Genomic DNA, 13,483 nt, shown 5'->3' on the forward strand with positions numbered 1-13,483 from the left:
TGACTCTTTTTTTTCTTTTTTTTACAATTTCAAGACTCAAGTTCTACCAAACAATGACTAGGACATCTCTAACTAGGCTGTCTTCTCATATATTCTGAAAATACAAATCATCTTTCAGACCAAAATGTTCTACAGATGCTTGCCAAGTTTACTGTAGCTAACATCTAGAAATCGTACTGATTAGCTTCTGGCAATATTCCTTCAAAGTGCTTTGCGTCTTAGTATCTCATTAAATATCTTATTCCTCTTTATTATTCTTTAGCATGAAAAAATGTACTTCCACCTTATATCTAATCTGTTTCTATGCTTTTACTGTCCGCTCTCCTAGCTTATCTAAAGGAGATAGCACATAATATAGAAACCTGAAGAAAAGTGAAATAACAGAAATTACTGTAATTCTTCTGTTGTCAAGAGAATATCTCATTTTTTTCCTTTATATATATTCATAAATGACATAGTCTCTTTATGAGTAAAGGCACAAAGGTCAACAAGCAGATTATGATATTTCTGTCCACGGGCAGTTATATCAGCTTGTAGAAGTTTCCAGATACTCAGATATAAAAAAGATATGCACAGAAGTGTGAGATTCATACTTAATGCAGTTTTAAAAAAGAAAGCCAAAGAAAACGTCAAACATCTTTTTGGTTACATAAATGTTCATGTACCTCAAATAAGAACTGAACATTACAGAAAATACTCCGGGGCTAAAACCCAGGCAGAAAGATCTTCTTCTACTTCAAGAGACTTTTGAGGAAATTATTCTTTCCATTTTTATTTTTTTCTACATGATGTAGACCCTCCATAGTGCAATGCAGAGTATCTGTAATACAAACTTCTTTGGATTTTCAGCCAAAATTCCAGCTGTCTCCAGTGGAGATTTGATTTGGTTTAAACATGTCATTAACCTTCAGGTGTCCCCCCCTGTTTCTTACAATATTTTGAGATCATGTTGTTATCTTATGATTGTCTTCCAGAAAGATGCAAATTCATAGGTTTTCTATTTCTACTTTGAAGATTACTTGTACTTTTCCTGTTCCATATGATAAATTACTGTTCGATTAAGGTTAGCATTAGAGTTATTCCTCTTCTCATATTATATTTAATGTCAAACCTAGTTACTTACCTCCTGTCAGTGGTTTATCCCATTTAATATCACAACCTACTTCTTCGTTTCAGATTACATATGTTCTCCTTTGACTGAAATGGCTGGTTTTGTATCTGATGCTTATGTTTTAGCTTCCTGCAGAGAATCAAAATATCCCCCAAGCCATTGGTGACTATGAGATATCATTCTATGGCATATCCTCTGAGCACAAGAAGAAGAAGCTGTTTTGATAGGGACATCTAGCAGAGACACAACCTCCTCTCAGAAAGCAGAGATGTAGAAGATGTATCCATCTGTCAGGAAGTCCTGCAGTTCTCTTTTCCCAGCTCCTCAGCAAATACATTGAATGGGTGTAGTCAATGAGGCATTCAAAACATCTTCTTTCTTTTTCTTTTGCAAAAAGAAGAGCAGGCTTGGAAGAATATTTCTTCAGTATTCAAGTAAATTCCATTTAGACTAACACTTCTATTTTGTAATTTCATTTAGAATTGTATTATTTTCATTTTGTCTTAGACATAGCAATTTACTTTCTGTGCTGTGCTAGAATTGATACCTCATTCCCGTGATCTCCAGAGCCAGATCTGGAGCAAAACTTGCTTTTGAAATTAATTGTGCCAGAACATCTTTGTGATATGTATAGGCTGGAACTATCAATGTTGTAATGTGTGTGAATCCGTTTCAGTGTAACATTAGATTTCTGCAATAGATTAATTGTAGATAAATCCTTGGTGCAGCAGTACTTCTGAAGGAGTTTTGTGCTAGTTCTCTCTCAGCTACACCATTCTGAAAAATCATCTGACATGTACATTCACTTTTCTTTTGTAGGTGGAATGGAGAAAATAAAACAGCATACCTTTGCATTAGCTCACTACACCTATACTGTGCTGTCTACCTTAAAATATGCCAATGGGGCTCCTGTAGTATGTATTTACAGTGACACAGATTTCAGCAATCCTGATGTCCAGGGTCCAATCATTAATTTTAATGTGCTCGATGAAAATGGAGAGGCGATCGGATTTTCACAGGTATGTTTTTTTCTCTTGCCTTTATTGAGTATTGTGTTTATATTTTAAGCATATTCACAGTGAGTTCTTTATCCTAAAGGAAATATTTTAACCATAGTGATTCCTTCTGAGGTTTTGTTTTTGTTTCTTTGTCACTCTGCATAATACTTACACACATTGCAATAAAGCAATAGAAAGAGAATCCAATAAGTAGTGCTAGCATAATGCAAAGTACATAATAGCCAAAGCCAATATCTTACAGATTTAATGCTCTACAGACAGGCTGTTTGAAAGTGGGCTGTTTTAAAAGGATGCACTGACTAGGCAGTTTGGCTTCTTTTTGACTTCCTTCTCTAGAGTACTCAAAACTGGAAATTGAAGAGCAAGCCTAGAAAAGCTGATATAAGACACTGCCTTGAATCTTTGACATACAAGTGAAATATGACCTCAGATTATTGCAGTCACCCAGGAAGGCCGGTGAGGAATATTCCTGAGGAAGCACTGAATAAAGTTGAATGGTCAGTGTAAGGAGTGAGATTCAAGCCCCAAAAGTCCTTAAATGCTGCCTTTCTCAACAGCTTTCTCTAGCCTTTATCCATCAGATATACTGAAACTTTATGAAATGAAGCTTTTCTACCTTCAGCAGAGAGGCAATGGTGTATGACTGTATCGTGTATGACCATGCACCGTGTAGGCAGGGGGTGACACAGAGTAACGTAGCTCACTTGCTCATCAGCAGAAGTCAAAATATATAAAGGGTGAGTGCCACGAGGATGGAGCCAGGCTCTTCTCAGTGGCAAACAATGATAGGACAAGGGGTAATGGGATCAAGCTGGAACACAAGAGGTTCCACTTGAATTTGAGAAAAAACTTCTTCTCAGTGAGGGTGACAGAGCACTGGAACAGGCGGCCACTGGGGTTGTGGAGTCTCCTTCTCTGAAGACATTCAAGACTCGCCTGGACATGTTCCTGTGTAACCTCACCTAGGCGTTCCTGCTCCAGCAGGGGGATTGGACTAGATGATCTTTTGTGGTCCCTTCCAATCCCAAACATACTGTGATACTGTGATACTGTGAAGTCAGAAAAAACAGTGCTCTGCTTTTGCTTAATTCTTCTGTTTTTCATTGACTGATGACTGAATAAGCCCACAAGTCAAGTTCAAGAGTATGACCTTGACTTTTTTTAAAAGCTGTCCATAACTGGCACCATCTGTCTCAGCAACTGCCTCCCTCTGCCAGCGGTAGTGGCAGAGCTGTGTTGCTCTTGGAAGCTGATTGTTCTGGACCATTAGGGACAGAGTGGGAGTGCTGCGAAAGGTGTTCCTCACCACTCCTCTGCCGGACAGGAGGGGAATGCAGACATGTCTGTGACAATACAAGAGGAGATCGATATATACACAAGGGAGAACAGAACTGAAGCAGTTACTTTCTAGCCTGCTAGTATGAAGTTTTACAGCTATTTTTTTAAGACACTTACCACACTGATGAACATGGGATGGGCAATTGTATAGTACCGGAGAAACTCTTCTTCCCATACATCTTTTTTTGGACTGTGCTACCAAATAGTGTGAAATAGTAAACACATTTCATTTCAAAGAATTCCACATTTTAGGAATGAATTTTTGTGGCAATGTTCAGAAAAATTGAGATACTAGCACAGCTGGGCTGCTAAAACACTCTGCAAACACTCTGATTTTGCTTCTGTCCTTTGGTTAAAACCAAAACCTTTATTTGCACTTCTGATTTCCCTGATTTCTTAATAAAAATGGCTCTTGCCTATATCACTTTTATGAACTTCACTGTATCCTCAAAGAAAAAATTATTTTATAGTCTTACACCTCCTTTGTGCTTGTTTGCTGCAATGGCTGCTCATAAAAAGCTTCTTTATTGATCTGTATCATCTGGATTGTGCTGTTCACCAGATTCTTGCCATTTCTGGTGTGGGTGTATAGAATGAAGAACTATAAAGTTTTGAAATGCATACCAGTCACATCTGCAGTGCTTGTTAGATTACTTTGTTTAGTTAAAATAATGTGCAATTTAATGACTTTTAGAAATTAATAAGCAACAGCACTATTCTTTCCAGAGCTATAATACATGTGATATATAAATAATTGGCTTCTTTATGGAATGAAATTCTTTCATAGACATCTTATAGCAGTTATGGGAGAGAAAAATATATGCTTCTTCTTTATTATTACAAAGAAAATACGTACAGCAGAGACTAACCTTCATCAAATTGACAATATAATCTCATCTTCATACCTGTATGCATGTCTAAGATAGGTTTATTTGTATCAAAGTTAAATCCCATACTTCTGTTAATGGTTTAGAAATGAAATAGTGTCCTCTAGTTTGGTCGTGTCTGTGATCTGCAGATTCATTTGGATTCACTAGTCAGTCTCCAAATGCAATTTGGTGGAGTTAGGAGAACAAAGCTTCAGAGTGCTCCTGGAAGACATTTTGGGGAATTTTTAATGAACGGAAAATTGAATGAGATTTCTATCTAACATACCTACTACTACTGGACACCAATTAATGACTCAGGTTGTATTTCAGATAGTATATTCGAAGAGAAATGACAGATTGTCCTATTCGTTTATGGAATCATAGAGTGTCCTGAGTTGGAAGGGACCCACAGGATCGTGGAGTCCAACTCCTGTCCCTGTATGTGACAACCCCACAGTTCACACCATGTGTCTGAGGGCATTGTTCAGTCTCTTTTCGAACACTCTCAGGCTTGGGGCCGTGACACCTCCCTGGGGAGCCTGTTCCAGTGCTCCACCACTCTCTGGGGGAAGAACCTTTTCCTCATGTCCAACCTAAACCTCCCCTGGCACATCTTCCTGCCATTCCCTTGCGTTCTGCCATTGGTCACTAGAGAGAAGAGTTCGGTGCCTGCCCCTCCTCCTCCCCTTGTGAGGAAGCTGTAGACCATGATGAGGTCTCCTCTTAGTCTCCTCCAGGCTGAACAAACCAAGTGACTTTAGCCACTCCTCATATGGCTTCCCCTCTAAACCCTTCACCAATTCCATAGGCCCTCTTCTGGACACTCTCCAGTAGCTTTATATCCTTTTTATCCTGTGGCACCCAGAACTGCACACAGTGCTTCAGGTGAGGCCGCACCAGTGCACAGCAGAGCAGGACAATCACCTCCCTCAGCCAGCTGGCAATGCTGTGCTTGGTGCACCCAGGACATGGTTGGCCCTCTTGGCTGCCAGGGACACTGCTGGCTCATGTTCAACTTGCCATAGACCAGAACCCCCAGAGTCCTTTCTGTGGAGCTGCTCTCCAGCATCTCGTCCCCCAGCCTGTATGTACAGCCAGGGTTGCTGTGTCCCATGTGCAAAATCTGGCACTAGCCCTTGTTGAACTTCATGCGTTTGGTGATTTCCCAGTTCTCCAATTTGCCCAGATTCCTCTGCAGGGCCTCTCTGCCCTCGAGAGTGTTGACAGCTTCCCCCAGTTTTGTTATATCCCATCTATAATTAATTACTGATAACCAGGCATTCAATCACTTCTCTTTGTCCTCCTGACAGGCACTTGTTATGTGCCCTTTGCCTATTAGAGGGCACAGTGTGGCTGAACATTAGGATTTGGTACCCTGAAAAGGATAATATGACTAACTGATTACAGAGAAAATATTATGATGAGGTTCGGAGCAGTTTATTCGGGACAGTTCAGATTGGCAAGAAAAACTTCATAAGTAGACAGTGTCTTCAGAGGATACCAAGCTTACGTTTAGGCCTCAAGATTTACATAATTTACATGATATTCAAAACTCTGAACTAAGTCCAAGATATTTAGGATGTGAAAGGCATGTAGTGAAATACATGACATTTAAGACTGCCTCTGAAAAATGAAAGCAGGGAAGAAATTATGTCTTTCATCTGTGTAGCATTTGGGAGGGAAAATGTTCTACCTGCTTCTATTGTTGAAATCCATTTATCACTATTATCAGAATTTAATTAGCAGAGCTAACAAGATTGTGCCACTAAACATAAACATGCTTGAATTACATACATGGGCTCAATTGCACCAATAGGAAGTAGCCACAGTCTCAGGTTCATCCTTGAGTAAAACCTTCATTGCAGCACTCAAGATCAAATAAAGACACTTCATTAAAGTGAGACCCACAAGTGAAACCGTACTACGATTGCCCTTTCAGGGACAGAAACCTTTTTGACAGCCTCCTGTCCCAGTATATATGGTATAGAAAACTCAGAAGGTAAGAAGTGATAAGGTGAGAGTGAAATAATTATGGAAGTTGAATTGCTATCACTTTATCATTTAAATGTTTCTTTGTGATTATTGAAGGGTACCTCTGGTTTAGAGTATTTTATTTGGAATAAACTTCCTTCATATATTATATATATCGTTGTTTTAGTTGACAGTTTAATTACTGGTTTAGTTATTTTGCTCTAAATGGTAACTAAAACAACTAAAGAAGAGAGACTTTCAGGCTCCAAACACCAATACTTACTCAAAAGCTTTGTTTTTTCTTCAGATTTTTCATGAAACATTTCTTTACCTAGGGATGAAACTACTACAGTTTTATATGTCCATAAACCTCTTGTCTTTCAGCACTAAAAATACATTAAATTTTCTCCATTGAGCTGCACCAAATACTTCCCATGAAAATTATTTCCATCAGTAAAGCTGTCTTGTAGACTACTGTTGGTAGTAATTTGTTCTTGAAATTACTTGGGATGATACCTGTATTCTTTCCACACAAGCTGCTTGTCCTCTGCAGTAGCACACCTGTCATTTTATATTATGTGTTTATTTGCACTACAGCACCAAAAACCCCTGATTATGAACAGGGGTTAAACTATGATGAGTACTTGACAAATCCAGGACATAAAGATGACCTTTATGCCAAACAGCTTCCTCATATATATTTGTTTAGTCAGAAAAGATAATTCACCAACACTATAGTTTTTGCTATTAATGAAGTGTAGACAGATGATAGGCTGGTGATTTTGAAAGGTGAGAAAGTGCAGGGGTAGGGACGAAGGACCTCTGCTAAGTCAGTGGTGCAGGATGGAAGCATCAGAGTTGACATTAATGCAGCAGGTTGTCAATCTTCTGCTTCCTTGGGAGGCTAACAGCAAAAGAAGCAATTAGCCCTAGGTATTAAAGGATGTTTGTGATGCCACAAAAATGGGGTTATGTATATGCTCAATACTGAGCTAATACTGCAGACTGTTCACACAGAGAATAACCATTGGCTCGTTTATTAATAGTGAATATCTGTAGAATCCTCAGCATATATATAATGTTATGTATTTATACATCCCCAAGTCCTTCCTTCCTTGCTCATCTCTGAAGCGCTGTTTGACAGCAGCGACAGCTTCACTTTGCATCCTTGCCATCTTTTTTATCAAAAGCTTGCATATGACTCTGTGAGGTTCCAGCCTGTTTTGAATGCCAAAGAGGAGATGGAACAGCTGTAAGGGAACAACATTGATTTGAAACAACAATCATCAACACAGAAAAGTGAATTTCTTACAAATAAGGTCAAAGTGCTATTATTTAAAGTTTTCTTCTTTGTTCTGATAGGGAGAAGAGACCTGTGAAATGTTCTTTGTACCTTCAGTAGATAATTGCAGAGTAATTTTGTAATCCTTTCACGTTTCATTCTGTACAGTCAGTTTTGGAGCTGGAAGAGGCAAAAGGGGTAAGAAGCAGAGATGGGCAGAAGGAATTCGCCTAAAACATTGCCTGAATTGTCTGCCCTGGAGAGCTCTTACCCAGCCACACCTTCCAGTTCAGTGTTTTCTGCCCTCAGTGAAAAATAGCACTTCCTTTATCAAACCTTTTATTTTTTACTTTGGTCTTCTGAGACATTTTTTTTCTCCTGTGTGGCATGAACACAAAAAAGTGAGCAAACCATCATAACTATCTTTTGAAAAATTGCCATAATTTCTTTTGTGTATTACCAGACCTCTTTCCCACTCTGCTTTTTCACACTGCCTGGAGCCTGAAGCTAAACAGAAGTAGATTGCCATGATCGTCTCACCTGCAAAAATTCCCTTGGTGTCCATGTATGCTTGCTATGCCTCCTAAAAATCCTGTCAGGAAGGGAACAAGCACCAGTCCATTAGCAGTCTCAGCCTTCTTGCCTGCCACTTCTCACTTGTGTGTGATAGACAAACTGCTGTAACAGGAATCAGCTGCCAAAGACAGAATGTAAACATTTTGGTTTGCCTAAGGAAGGCTGTTCTGCAGTGTTGCATATGGATGAGTTTTGCCTCTCAAGACTGAGAACCCCGCTCAGATAGATTACGATCAGTTTTGTCTAGGAGCCTGCATTAGCATGTCCTGCCTAACTCTCATCAACTCAGAGAAAGTGAAGGGAGGTCTAGACTTTTAACTTGTCTTTCTTCATCCATTTCTCAAGAAAAAAAATATCAGCGCTTCTCAGCAGATAACTTGCAGTGTGTGTCCCTTCAGCAAAAATCTGTAATGCAATTTGATGACTGCTCTTATTATGGCATCTGCCCACCATATCACCCACTTTCCTTCTATCTGAGCCTTCCCTGAGTTAATGTAAGGATAAATTCAATGATCCACTGTTGATTTTTTTTTCCTTTCCTGCTTTTATTTTCTGTCATTCTGAAGTGAAGACCAGGATCTGAAATCTGAATGTGTGGCCCCAGATTACTTAGATGTATGAACAGCCACACAGGATCTCACCCTGGTACCTTCTCTACACTGGTAGCATCTTTCTGCCAGTGTTCACACGTTAGCAGTTTAAGAGGACAAAACCAGAATGACACTTCCACTAAAAACAAAAGAAATGTCTTTTCTTTTTAATCCTATTTATCCTTCTGTATCCGAAGCATCTTTTAGCAGTGAATTGCCTTGGAAGCAGCTTGACAACCAAGTCAAACTCATTCCTGTGGTTTGAGAAGACATGGAGAGGGAAAATTAGATCTTAGAACTGCATGGGCTATGAGAGGTTACCCATAATCATTGTGTGTCAAGATTGTATCATCTTTACCTGAATATTTCCACAGCTTCCAGAAGCAGTTTGTTCTGGAACTTAGCTATATCCACTAAGTATTTCCTAATGATTAACCTAAATTTCCCACAATGCAGCCAAAGTCTGTTATTACATGGACTGGACAAAGAAAGATACACCAATTTGGGCAGGAAAGCAAAAAAACCTGATACTTCAGCCATGAGAGGCAGAGAAGAGTTGAACAAGCAGTCTGAAGTGGTAGTGTATGGGATAGGTGTGACCAGGGAAGAGACAGCGCAATATAAGCAGGTAGAAGTTATTCTGTTTGCATTTGGACAGGTCCGCAAACAGAAGTAACACAGGACAAAGTGGTGTAAGGCAGGATGGGAAATGCACATAGAAGTAGTTCCTTAACTAAACATAATGGTGATAGCCAGTTCTTGAAGCACCTTCATATTTTGAGTACACTTTCTTTGCTTTAGTTTCACAAAGTTATATTTTAAGAGCTTCCTTTTCCTTCAGTGATATTTCAATAAATTGCTTATCTGGACCTGGATCAGTGGCCAGGACCTGGCAATGGCCAAGTGAAATCTCTTCCTGCTGTAGTGTTTCAGTGTCACCTTGAGGGATACAACGTTTGTCTTCCCCACTTATTCTAACCTCACAGGAGTAGAGAGGAAATATGTTAAATACTGGCAAATCTTCAGATATCAAGTGGCGGATACATTCGTATATACACACAGCTGTTTGAATACATATTCATATCACTACTTATCGCTGCATGACAGAAGGGACTGTGCAATACCTGTAGTGGGTAGACTTCTTGAAGTTTCACTGGTAGATTAGCTCCAGTGCACTGTACATCTGGCATATAGGTACAGAATTAGAGCAATGACAACATGCGAATTAGGAGAGTGGAGAAAAAAAAGGAGCTAAGGCACTTCACATGCACAGGAAGCTGCTAACCAGGTCAATTTGATCAGACTTCTGACCAAAGTCTGATTGTAGCTATCAGTACTTGTCTGGAAATTCATGCCATGTCCCTCCAGGAGAAAGTGAGTTGCTGTTAAGCAACAGTGAGGGATAATTTCAACTTTATTTAATCTATGTGAAATAAATCTTCATAGAAAGTTATTAAGCAGGACATTTTTGTTGTTCTTCAAACCATAATCCTTTTATGTTTTTTCCATCTGTTACTTTTGTGTAAAACAATCATTCAGTTTTGCAGGTGGAGAAGGGCAGCATTTTTTCATCTGAGGCAGAGAAAAAGGAAATCCAGCATTTGTCAATTCCAGCTAAGAATGTCTGTGCAGAGATGGTCAAACAACTTTTAGTTCATTACACTAATGCTTTTAGAAGCATATCTACTCATATTAATTTTGATGACTCAGGAAAAGAAGAGTGTTCTTAACATGCCTAATGGGATTTTTGGCCGTCTTCCCAATAGCTGCCTAAAAATTGCTGGGGTGATTGCTCACTATTGATTTCAGCTATAGATGTAGTCATTGGTTTCAGGAAGCCAGGGCTGTCAGATGGACCAGCACAATAGAATGCAAACAGGAGTACAAGGAGAAAAAGATTGTTGTGAAGATTCCTGTTGAACATCCACTATTTTCCTCGGTTCCAATTAGTTTCCAATTGCACTGTGGATTTCTGGTAAGCAGGGAGACAGCAATGCAGCAAACCACACTGGCATGCCAATAAATGGCACCTGGTTGCTTCAAATTGGCCAGAAGTGCCATTACAATCTGGATCTTTGCTTATATTTGATTTCATGGCACTGGGCACTCAAAGACAACCCTTACAATCAAGGGGCTCTCAGGTAGGGGTTTACTGACTGGGCGTGAGGAGATGTTGTGCTTGAGAGACTCACTGTGATAACTGCAAACCTAGTTATTAGGTAAAGAAGCTCTCTTCTTGCCGGGGAGGCAGTGGCAGAGCACAGGCTGAGTTGCTTTCTGTAATGTCTCAGTTGGGGTGGGGACAAAGACACATGTGAGATAGTATACTTGAAATTGTCTGCTATTAAACTGCTCATCAGAGCTGGTCAAGGTTAGAAAATTTCCTGAAAGCCTAGACTAAAGGTGTTGCCTGACACTGCTTCTCTGGAGTGTCCTTGCATGTTGCTAAGGAAACTGGAAAGAAGATGAAAGGAAGATACTTGTAGTGGTTCGGATGAAAGAATCTCAGATGCATGAGGGAGACTAAATATTTTCTATTTAGAAACAGGGCCAAACAGTGGCTATAAACTACAGACTTTGTTACACAGGGGAGAAATGTAAAAAGGAACCACATGGTAGCAGTGAAAGGAGTGCACTTTTGACAGCCTCTGCTGGATTCCTTTTTTTCTTGATCTTGGTAAAAGCAGATCAGCTGCTTTTGAACACATGCAGCATCCAGTTTCAGTCCACCATCTGAATTATTTGACAACAAAGAGAGCCTGGCTCCACCTCTCTATTACCTTGCTTGTATCTTCTTGCACCATATACAAATCCTGTATAGGACCCCATATGAACATAATTAAAATAATATTTCAACACAGTCCGTCATGGGATTTCAACCTTACAACCTCCCTGTGGTTTATTATCCCCATTTTGAAGGGATAAATAGAGACAAAGAATGATTTAAGTGATTTAAGAGAAAGAGGAAAAGGTGGAGAGGATTCTGACTGGAACATGAATTAAATCTATGATGTCACTAGACTTTCAGTATCATGCACTGCACCTTTTTATTCCTAAGCGTTGTTTCCACTTGCATTAGTTCGCTACATTCCCCTTTAACCTTCTTGATATGAGTTTTTAGCCTTCTTGTTACTGGCCATAGCTTAGCCCTCGATGTTGTTTGCCTCTGGCTTCCGCTTCTCTGACTAGCAGCAGTCTGACCCAAAGCCTTTAGCCTACGAAATAGCTTGGGGTGAGCAAGGGGATGCAGAGATACTGACTTCTTCCTTTGACTCACAAGGGAATATTCTGCTGAAGTCAGAGTTAGGAAGCCACAGAGGGGTTGGCTTCCTTTGGTTTGCTTTTCTTCCTGGAATCCATCCTTTCCTTGACGACATTTTATCAAACCAGATTTTCACTCTCACTGAATGCCAAATCAAAGAAAACCAAGGTGTTCAGCCTTCTCATCAGCCTTTTGAGTTTCAAAGAGCTGGATCTTGGGCTCAACAGAAAAGCAAAAAACAGTTGAAAAACAGTGAGATTGCCCATTAACAATCAAGACTGTGTTTCATTTCTTCCCTATTGCCACTCCATCCCCACAGTATCTTCTAGCTTCTGGATGAAAGAAATATAAAGTTATTGTTAGTCCTTTAAGCATGGAGGACCTGCAGTTTGCTATGTATATGGCATCTTCTAAGTGAGAATTCCTGAGAACGGCAACACACATATACTGAATTATGCTGATGTTTCCAGCCTCCCATCCAGTCTTACCTGATATTTCTTTGAAACCAGCAGATAAAATTATCACATCAACTGCGATTTTCCTGATAAGACAGCATTTCCATTATGAGGACACCTGAGTTTGGCAATTTCAATAGATTTCAGTATCTCTGGCTAATACTTCGCTGTCTTCTACCAAAGGGCTTTTGGTCAGAGTGAGTGACGAATGGGTGTAGACTAAAGAGAGATTTACATTTACTCTCCAATTAGTTTAAACCATTGTCATCAACTAGAGACGTAATGAGGAGGAGAGGATCGGATTAATCAATACAGTGGGAACCTGCCCACATAGAAATTCTTTCCCTGGGATGGGAAAAAATGCCTTTCTTGCAGGAAACCATGCAGTTAAACCAGTTTAAGTATACTGTAACTCAGCTAAAATGCTTTCTTCCTCCTACTAAGTGATTTGGAAACAAATGCTGATATATTTTTTTTCTTCTGACCTACTTCTTATTAAATTGTATTAAACAAGATTAAGTATGCATATGCACTTACATCAGCAACAACATTTCACAGTCAAATGCTGGGTGACAGAAAGAACTAGCTTATTTTCTCTCCAATTCCATGCCATGAATCAGTGAATTAATTTACCAGTGGATGTGGAGAACAGTGTCGTGAAGCCTGTTTTATAACCAGCCATCAGCTCTGTGCAGTGAAATTCTTCTAATGAGCAAATCCATCAGACAAACAAACTGCTCTGAAATTTGAGTATTGTAGAAAGTATAATGAGAAGTCCCATTCCCAGTTTCTGAAGAACAGTACCTGCCAATATTGACTTATGTGATTTTGGGTTTTTCGGGACACTTCATGATCTATTATAAGAAGTTCCTTTATTCATGTGAATAATCCTTGTGATATTCAGTAAAATAACTTGCACAAATAAGAAGTACTTGCTTGAGTAAGGACTACAGAATTGGATCCAGTGGAATGACTTCAGCAGGGGTTCCTAAAGAATCCGTCCTTCTTAG

General features: G+C 39.5%; 1 protein-coding gene across 1 annotated transcript in view; it reads left to right on the plus strand.

The window, feature by feature from the left end:
* MOCOS (molybdenum cofactor sulfurase) overlaps window positions 1-13,483 on the plus strand; it is a gene marked incomplete at both ends in the record, with an annotated part of 231,333 nt that overhangs the window by 177,104 nt on the left and 40,746 nt on the right. The window contains one exon of the mRNA XM_080340510.1: window positions 1,931-2,130. Coding sequence (XP_080196636.1) covers window positions 1,931-2,130 — 200 coding nt within the window. The remainder of the gene's footprint in view (window positions 1-1,930; window positions 2,131-13,483) is intronic.

The sequence above is a fragment of the Nesoenas mayeri genome (assembly GCF_963082525.1).
Source record: "Nesoenas mayeri genome assembly, chromosome: 2".
In the NCBI taxonomy this organism is placed as follows: domain Eukaryota; kingdom Metazoa; phylum Chordata; class Aves; order Columbiformes; family Columbidae; genus Nesoenas; species Nesoenas mayeri.